The 10,266-nt window shown below is 39.5% G+C and overlaps 1 protein-coding gene across 6 annotated transcripts in view; it reads left to right on the forward strand.

Moving 5' to 3' along the window:
• The window catches only part of LRRC4C (leucine rich repeat containing 4C), a 1,157,007-nt gene extending 1,147,921 nt beyond the window's left edge, over nucleotides 1-9,086 (forward strand). For all 6 annotated transcript variants that reach the window (XM_089677329.1, XM_089677328.1, XM_089677331.1 and 3 more), the window contains one exon: nucleotides 6,521-9,086. In XM_089677329.1, coding sequence (XP_089533455.1) covers nucleotides 6,563-8,482 — 1,920 coding nt within the window. In that variant the 5' untranslated portion in view covers nucleotides 6,521-6,562 and the 3' untranslated portion in view covers nucleotides 8,483-9,086. The remainder of the gene's footprint in view (nucleotides 1-6,520) is intronic.
• Nucleotides 9,087-10,266: the final 1,180 nt, after the last annotated feature.

The following is a 10,266-nucleotide window of genomic DNA, read 5'->3' on the forward strand; positions in this document are numbered from 1 at the left end:
GTTGCGCACTGTGGACAAAGGCAAATCTAGTTCTCTGGAGATGGACTTGTAACCTTGAGATTGTTGATATTTTGCCACAATTTTGGTTCTCAGGTCCTCAGACAGTTCTCGTCTCCTCTTTCTGTTGTCCATGCTTAGTGTGGCACAGACAGACACACAATGCAAAGGTTAAGTGAACGTCTCTCCTTTTTATCTGCTTTCAGGTGTGATTTCTATATTGCCCACACCTGTTACTTGCCCCAGGTGAGTTTACAGGAGCATCACATGCTTGTAACATTCTTATTTATCCGCAGTTGTGAAAGGGTGCCAATACTTTTGTCCAGCCCATTTTTGGAGGTTTGTGTGACATTATGTCGAATTTGCTTTCTTTCCTCCCTTTTTTTGTTTTGTCCCAATACACACAAAGGGAATAAACATGTGTATAGCAAAACATGTGTTAATGCAATACGTTTCGTGAGAAATACATGATTTCCTGGAGAAATATCAAGGGTGCCAACAATTTCGGCCATGACTGTATATATATATATATATATATATATATATATACACACTGTATAAATATATATATATATATATATTGACAATTAAATAGAAAAAAGAAGAAACAAATAAATAAATGGGATTGATATTTTCCTTTAGAAACCATATATATATATATATACACAGACTACATTAAAAATAAATAAATATATAAATATATATACACATACACGCTGTATGAATATATATATATATATATATATATATACATATATATATATGCTGAGAATTAAATAGAAAAAAGAAGAAAATAAAAATAAATATTATTGATATTTTCCTTTAGAAACCACATATATATATATATATATATATATATATATATATACACAGACTACATTAAAAAAAAATATATATATATATATATATATTCATACAGTGTTTTTTTTATATTTATATATATATATATATATATATATATATATTTATATATATTTTTATTTATATATATATTTATTTATTTATTTTTAATGTAGTCTGTGTATATATATATATATATATATATATATATATGCTGAGAATTAAATAGAAAAAAGAAGAAAAGAAAAATAAATATTATTGATTTTCCTTTAGAAGCCATATATATATATATATATATATATATATATATGTATATATAGACACACTACATAAAAAAAATTATATATATATATTTATATACATATATATATGTAATATATATATTAACTGCATTAAAAATTATATATATATATATATATATATATACATTGTAAAATAAATTTTTTTTTTATTTTTTTATTTGGCTTATGCATTTGTCCGGATTCTCGTAAAGTGGAGCTCCGGGATCCCCCCCCCATAAAAGTAAAAGCCAGCAGCTACACATACTGTAGCTGATGACTTTTAAATATGAACATTCACCTGTCCAGGGATCCAACCTTGTCCTCACCTGAGCCAATTCTTTAGTCACATTTGGATGCTGGCGTCAGCATCATAAGTTATGGAAACTGGAAGTGAAGTCTTGCAGTTTTACAGCTGGTTTCCTATTGCACATACTTGAAGTGACCTGTGAACTTCCTGCTCAGATTGCCACTGCCACCTAACTCGAAAGTGGGAGCGGGTACCTGTCAAAACCAGGTACCTGCTCCGTATAGAGAGAAAACAGGTGGCGCACACACCTAGTGCATTATCCAAGGTTTATTGTAGGAATTAAATCATAAAAACATACTCACAGACGAAGCATGTATCTAAAAAGCATAGAAAAATGACAATGGCCACAACGGCGGGCAAGGTGTTCTCACTGCCAGTGCGGTCAAATGGCTGGCGCGTTTCGGGGATGAATCCCTTTCCTCAGAGCTGATGACCAACCTCTGATGCTGATGCACGATGAATGGAAAGTAAAGTAAGAGCCCTGCTGTTGATGCTCAGGCATGTCGCTTTGGTTGTCGCTGTCCTGGTACCCTTGGCTTCCCCTTTTGGCTGTGCATATCCTGAGGCGCTGGAGAGTACATACGCTATCAGGTACCTGCTCCCCCCAAAAAAGTGCAAAAATCTGGCAGTGGAAGTGGGGGGGGGGCAGACAAGTGGAATGTTCCCTTTTTGGTGGAGCTCCCCTTTAATGTCCCAAATATGCTCACTGGCCTTTTAAGATAGACTTCAGGCTTGCAACTGTTACACAGATTTTCAGTAGTGATTACTGACAAACGTCATTGTTGCCATGTGTCACCTCCTAAAGACTAATATGTAACGTTCAATATTTATAAAATCTTTCTGAATAATTTCTTACATTTCCAGGCCAGGGACTTTGATATTGGTAGATTTTGGAGCAGGAAAATTAGTAATGGACACAGATACTCCTGGCACAGGAAGTTGAGGGGGCAGGGCCAGGAGAAGGGGTGGGCAGAAGGTACCTGGTCGGGGACTATATACCTCCAAATGGCTGACACATTTCGAGGCAATGCCTCTTCCTAAGAGCCACTACCAACATGATCTCCTGTCAGGAAAACTTGCCAGAAGTGAGTCATGCTGGGCAGCACAGTGTCTAAATGGTTAGCATTTCCACCTGGCAGTACTAGGGTCGTTGGTTCATCGGCATTTCTCCATCTATGGCAAATTTGCTCCATCTATGGCCTGCCTTACTTTATGTTAGTAACCACCTAGCGGGGCCTCTAGCAGTCCACAGGACAGGATTCCCCAGGGCGCGGAGTCTAAGCCCCAGTCTGCTTGTTCACCAGGGCCCCTGATGGTGGGGATGGGCTTGGAGCAGACAGGGACCAGGTCGCGGCCCCTGAGTACACCCGTCCATGGTAGAGAGATTCGCCAGGGGTATGTGCAGGTAGAGAGCCTGACGTGAAGAGGTGGAAGACGGGATCCGAGCGGGATGGATGGATGGCGGAGTAGTAAGCGTGGTCAAACGGGCCGGGTCGGTAACAGTGGGATCAGCGTAGTACAAGGCGGCAGGCAGAAGAATAGTCAGGTCACTCGCTGGGGTCGGCAACAGAGGTTCAGATCAGGTATGGGGATTATCCAGAAGAGAGGTCAAACTAGCCAGGGGGTCAGAGCAGGAGAAGTCAGCGGAGGTCAGGTTCAGGCAAGGTCAGCAACGAATCTCGAATAGCAGGAACACAGGAGCAAAGATCAGACCATACGGCAACTTGTGTCTGTGCAGGGCTGGTTTAAGTAGCCCGCCCTGCACCTGACAGGCGCAGCCTAGGTCCTAGTGCCTGCCCAGCACCGTCATAGGTGCCGGGTGCGCCTGGGTCCTAGTGCCCTCCTTCCTACACGTCTTGACAGACACCTACGCATGTGCAGACCCATGTGTTGCAATGGTCCCTGACACTTTAGTTGCAAAGACATGTAGACAACAAGCTTATCTTGTAGACCTCATGTTGTGATACATTTTTGGGCCTCCTTACATTAGTTCTTATTTGGTCAATGCAATGGGTGTTTTAGGAGCCCCATAGCCACCACTTTGATTGAAACATTTGGTCTCCAACTATCGTTCTGACTGGTGGCTATGGAGAAGCTTAGAAGACTTTTTACAAACCTGTTTTCAGTTTGTAACTTATGTCTTTGTATTGATTTACATCTAAGCATGGTAGCTATTTCTAGATATTAGTAAATGCATTTTTAAGGTGTAGATGCAGCCATAATGGTTCTATGGCCATAGCATAGAAGATATAAGGAAGTTATAAGGGAAATGGCAAAAACTCCAGACATTTTGGAGGTGTTGTTGTAGACATGTTGACTGTTCAAAAGGAAGCCCAACGCTTGGCTATCTCTAAAAGTCAACATTAGCTTAATCTAGCTACTGGCGAATTTCAGCCTACTGACCGATTATTGAAAAGATGAGTATGTGTATGCTTGGAACAAGAACTATATGTTTGTATTATTAGTTTACTCTGCTTAGGCTCGTGACAACTTCACTTTAAGACAAACAAAGTAGATTATTTTGTCTGTTCCCATGCTTGTAGAGGTTTTCAGAGACAATTAAAATTCTCAGTGTGCACAGATAAAATGTCTTAAGGCTCCCAATTGTCATGAATGATGATGTCTCTGTGTTCAGGGAACTACGCCAATAATGATGTTACTGCCATATCAGTACCTTTCCGAGCAAAAATATAATTCTGCTAATAGACATGGAAAGTGTGTTTGTCTCAGGGTGAACTCACCAAGGATTAATGTAAAAAGTATATAAAACAAAAACTGTATATACCGAGGCTAAGGTTAAATGTGATGACTGAATAAGTTTTCATTTTTCAGGATTTTTGTCTTTTATCATCACCTAGGTGTCCCACCCATAACACCCTTCCTTTCCTAGGGTGACAACGCTCACTCACTGGAAAAAAAGAGAGGGATCGGTGCAGCGCTTGAATTAAAGAAACCATAAAATAAGTGCTCGGTGTAAATGCCCTAGAGGTATAGGCAAAGGCAGAAAGAGACAGAAAATACAAAATAGAATACCGTCCACTATTCAGTGCACAATAGTCCAAATTCCCATGTCAATTACTGTAAGGGATGTGTTGCAATTCAAAGGTAGAGGGCCTTAAAACAAATAGATTGCACACTCACCAGAAGTGCGTATGAAATACGCATGTAGAGAGATATGATCTTCAAAACATCTCGGTCAATAGGGTTCTGGTCAGGTCGCACTCTATATTATCCTCCATCTCACCGCAATCAATAAATCCCAGAGTTCAGTAAGGGCGTCAGAAATCCCCTTGGTACAACCAGGCACTGTGGAAGGTGGTGCTCTCAAAGAGAGCCCAATAAGGGACGCCACATGGTGTAGTATAGTATGAACAAGTTTTATTCTCAAATTGGATAAAATAAAGGTACTGACCAACTGACCATAAATATAGTTGGCCACAAATGGTGGCTAGATGTCCATGTGCTGTAGCCACTGACGCGTTTCGTGCGATGCACGTTCTCAAAGGGTGCAGGGCTTACCTAACGCTCACTCACTGTACTGCATCTGTGGAGGAGCAGCATTTTCACCCTAGGCTGCTCTTCTGATTTGGATTACAAATATCTTTTTGCTCTCTTCATCTCATTTACATAGAGTGGTGTTGATATAGGAATGCAGACAACCGTGTTTGTGATTTTAATTCAGTGCATAGGAAAGTTACAGGGACACAATATTTCAGGCATAAGCAGGGCCTAGACAAGAGGTGGGCAGGAGGGGCAGCTTCCCCAGGAGTGGTGAAGCAAGGGGGCAAAGAATGGATGCAGAGTGGTATACCCATTCTATGTAATATATTAGATTATTATTATTATACAGTATTTATAAAGCGCCAATGGTTCACTCAGCGCTGTACATTACAAAGGGGGACAGAACATGTGACAGAACAATACCAATACAATGCAAAACATGAGGGGATCGAGGGCCCTGCTCTTTCGAGCTTACAATCTAGGAGGGAGGGGATAGTGGTACAGGAGGAGATAGCTGTGGGGGATGGAGTGGTAGGAAGAGTGGAGGAGGTCGGCAGGTTAGCAGGGGGTGGGGTAGGCTTCCCTGAAGAGGTGGGTTTTCAGGGTGCCCCTAAAGGAGAGGAGAGTAGGTGATAATCTGATGGGTTGGGGCAGGGAGTTCCAGAGGATGGGTGACACCCTGGAGAAGTCCCGGAGGCGGGCATGGGACAGAGATCCCCCTGCGCTAATATGGAACCTAATTTCTATATGCTGCTAACACCCTAACCTCTACCTATAAGTGGACAAATATAAGTGATATAAGTTTGAAGATATAGGCACATTTTGGCAGTCATTGCCATCTTTGCTATTCTTGGCAATATGTTGGACACTTTTTATCGTATTATGCGTTTATGAAGTTTATGTTTATATATTGTGTTTAACATTATTCACTAGTCACTTTATTTGGTTTTATCCAAATTTTGGGATGTACTTTATATATCATTCACTTTATTTGTGATCATATCCCTTATATTGGGATCCACTGTATATAGCACCTAGTCTTTTGGGGTTTGGTCCCAAGTGGGACTGGGTATTGTCACTGTATGAGGGTCTGGGAATAGGACCAGCTTCATCATATGCACTTTGTGTACTGTTAATATCACAGTTTGAGACACTTTTTTCTAGATCTTGAAAGATCTATCACTTATATATTTATATATTTATTCATTTATGTGATTTATGTTTTTTATCTTATTATTGTGGAGTTTGCACATTTAGTCATCAGCGCTACACCACTATTATATTTTATCACTACGTAATATATTAACAGTGGGGAAGGGATGCTCAGTTTGGATCTTTGCCCTGGGAGTTGGATGCCCGTGTCCCGGTACTGGGCATAAGGATCATCATGAATTTTTCTGTCATGGAAGTAAAATACTTAGCCTAAGGAAGAAAGCTAATGCAGTCACCATATCTAAAGACTACTAATATTGCATTTCTGTTCTTGGGTTTAGATATATTTATATACTGAAAATCATTTGGTTGCTGAGCTTGTTGTGATCCATACATTTTTGATAAGTCGACTAACATTGTTTCTTTATTTTATGTTTTGCAGAATACTGGAACTGCTGAAGGACCAAACACAAACAAAGTATGAATGTTGAACAAGATGACATTACATCCACAGCAGATGATGATAGGTCCTAGGTTCAACAGGGCCTTATTTGACCCCCTTTTTATTGTGCTGTTGGCTCTTCAACTTCTCGTGGTGGCCGGGTTGGTTAGGGCTCAGACCTGCCCTTCTGTATGTTCCTGCAGTAACCAGTTTAGCAAAGTAATTTGCACCCGACGGAACCTGCGTGAAGTCCCGGATGGTATCTCCACCAACACGAGGCAGCTTAACCTCCACGAAAACCAGATCCAAATAATCAAAGTGGACAGTTTTAAGCATTTACGACACTTAGAAGTTTTACAGTTGAGTAGAAATCACATTAGGACGATTGAAATCGGGGCCTTTAACGGCTTGGCAAATCTGAACACTTTGGAGCTGTTTGACAATCGTCTGACTACCATTCCAAATGGAGCTTTTGAATATTTGTCAAAACTAAAGGAGCTTTGGCTGAGGAACAACCCTATTGAAAGCATTCCATCCTATGCTTTTAATCGCATCCCTTCTCTGCGCAGACTGGATTTGGGGGAGATGAAAAGATTGTCCTATATTTCAGAAGGAGCTTTTGAAGGGCTTTCAAACCTTAGATATCTGAACCTTGGGATGTGCAACCTAAGAGAAATCCCCAATCTTACTCCACTTGTAAAGCTAGATGAACTAGACCTTTCTGGTAACCATCTTTCGGTTCTCAGGCCAGGGTCATTTCAAGGATTAACCAATTTACAGAAACTGTGGATCATGCATTCCCAGATTCAGGTGATTGAGAGGAATGCCTTTGATGACCTTCAGTCACTTGTGGAGCTTAATTTGGCACATAATAATCTAACTACGCTGCCTCATGACCTTTTTACACCTCTACATAATTTGCAAAGGATTCAGTTGCACCACAACCCTTGGAACTGCAATTGCGACATTCTTTGGCTTAGTTGGTGGTTAAAGGAGATAGTCACTACAGGCAGCACATGCTGTGCTCGTTGTAGCACACCTCCCAGTTTAAAAGGTACTCACATTGCTGAGTTGGACCAGAACTATTTTACATGCTATGCCCCGGTGATTTTGGAGCCACCCACTGATCTGAATGTTACAGAAGGGATGGCTGCTGAACTCAAATGTCGGGCATCAACATCATTGACTTATGTTAGCTGGATTACACCAAATGGATCCATAATGACTCATGGGGCTTACAAAGTGCGAATTTCTGTGCTCAATGATGGCACACTAAACTTTACATCTGTAACGATGCGAGATACAGGATTGTACACATGTATCGTCAGTAACTCCGCAGGGAACACCACTGCCTCGGCGACACTGAATGTGACTGCAATTGATAATGGTTATACTTACTTTTCCACTGTCACTGTAGAGACTATGGAACCATCTCAGGACGAGGCCAGGACCACGGAACATCATGTGGGTCCTACACCAGTCATTGACTGGGAAACTACAAATGCAACCACCTCTCTAATGCCGCAGAGCACAAGGTCCACCGAGAAGCCCTTCACCATCCCGGTTACGGATGCAAATGGTGGAATGCCAGGGATAGACGAAGTTATGAAGACCACCAAAATCATCATTGGCTGTTTTGTGGCCATCACCCTTATGGCAGCTGTTATGTTGGTAATTTTCTATAAGATGAGGAAACAGCACCATCGGAAGAACCATCATGCTCCTACGCGGACTGTTGAGATTATTAACGTGGATGATGAACTCACAGCTGACACGCCCATTGAGAGCCACTTACCCATGCCCGCAATAGAACATGAGCATTTAAACCATTATAACTCTTATAAGTCCCCTTTTAATCACACAACAACAGTGAACACAATAAATTCAATACACAGCTCAGTGCATGAACCTTTATTGATTCGCGCAAACTCTAAGGACAATGTACAGGAGACGCAGATCTGAAATTCTGCAACATTGGAGAATAAGAGCAAAAACAGACCATTTATATTAAAAAAAGGAACGTAAAATGACTGGGCTAAATCTACTGTTTCCAATAAAAGTGTCTTTACAAAAAAGAAAAAAAAATAATAAAAAAACAAAGAAATTTATTTATTAAAAATTCTATTGTGATCTAAAATATTGAAATCCTGTGTATTCCTCAAGATGAGTTGGTTACACTTGGTTTTACCCAAGTTATATTTTTCATGTACTGAAACTTCCAGGAAAAGAAAATCAAATCTATACTGGCTTTTTATTGGGTAATGAAGGCTTGAATTGGGTCTATCGTTTTATTACTTCTAATTCATCTACAGTTGAAACCTTTAAGAGTTCAGAAAAAGCTTGGCACGGAATGCCATGGTATTGGTAGATTAAAAAGAGAAAAAATATTTTTTATTTTACTTAATGACCTATTCTGTATTTTGCAGAATTTATATTCTTTGAGAAAATATAAGTATACACAGAATTCAATGAAAGAATGGTCGATCATTTACATGGTCAAAAGATGAGATAAATTTGTATCTCTGAACACAAAGTTATGAATAAAACAAATTTTTTGTTTTTTGTACTTGGGCAAGCTTTATTTAAAGGTCATCAATCAATGAGCCACATGGGTAATTTTGATGGGAAGTGTCAAAGCTACACACTACGTGTCAAACATTTTATATTAGTAAAAATAATAATATAAATGACAATGTTGGTTAGACATGTCAATTATTTGTATTAAAAATTTTTTTTTTAAAAAAAGACCTATTTTATCTAAGAACATATCACAGTTATACCTGTTCAGAGGTGTTTGTTTTTCTTTTTTTTTTGACTGAAAAACTTGAAATAATTGAAATATTTAAACCAAAGTCAATTAAGTTTTTAAGATACCAGGTAAAGATTAACATGTAGGAGAAAGAGATCACAAGTGCTGCACATCCAGCAAAGCCCAATGGTGTCTATAGTAAAAACAGTCTCAGGCCAAGCTCTATCCAGGCCATGTCACCAATGCGTTTCACCCCATGGGAGGGGCAAAACACATCGGGGGAGTGGCCTGGATAAAGATTAGCCTGTGGCTGCTTTTACTATAGACACTGTTTAGCTTTGCTGGATGTGCAGCACCTGGGATCCTTTCTTCCTATATGTTTACATATTGAGCCAAGAAGAGCACTTTCCATCAGCCTGCACTCTTTAGCGGGAATCACTTGGACAGATAAGGAGCCTGAAGCAGCACCCCTAAACTATGATTTTGGTTACCAGACTCTCTTGGAATTTACACAAGCTTAGAAATTTCAAAAATTTTATAAAGATAACCAGATCTGCAGTTCTTTCAACACACCAAAATACCTAAAAATATTTTTACATTGGTAGGTCAATAGTCAAACCAAAATGTACCAATTATGCACCAATAAATAATATATCAATACATTTTTATGTTTTTTTTTACATAATATGAATTGTTCACAATACAGTACAATTCTGTTCCACATGCCTATTTAAAAAAAATTATTGTGAAATATATTTTAAAGACCATTTGAAGCCACTGAATTAGATATTAGGTCATATAGACCAGTGTTTCTCAACCTTTTTTAAGTCAAGGCACCCTTTAAAATGATGGACACTCCCGAGGCACCCTTTAAAATGATGGACAGTCTTGAGGCACCCTTTAAAATTATGGACAGTCTTGAGGCACCCTTTACAATTATGGACAGTCTTGAGGCACCCTTTACAATTATGGACAGTCTTGAGGCACCCTTTACAAT

The sequence above is a fragment of the Staurois parvus genome, unplaced genomic scaffold (genome assembly GCF_062004578.1).
Source record: "Staurois parvus isolate SC_StPar_1 unplaced genomic scaffold, SC_StPar_1.0 ptg000184l, whole genome shotgun sequence".
NCBI lineage: Eukaryota > Metazoa > Chordata > Amphibia > Anura > Ranidae > Staurois > Staurois parvus.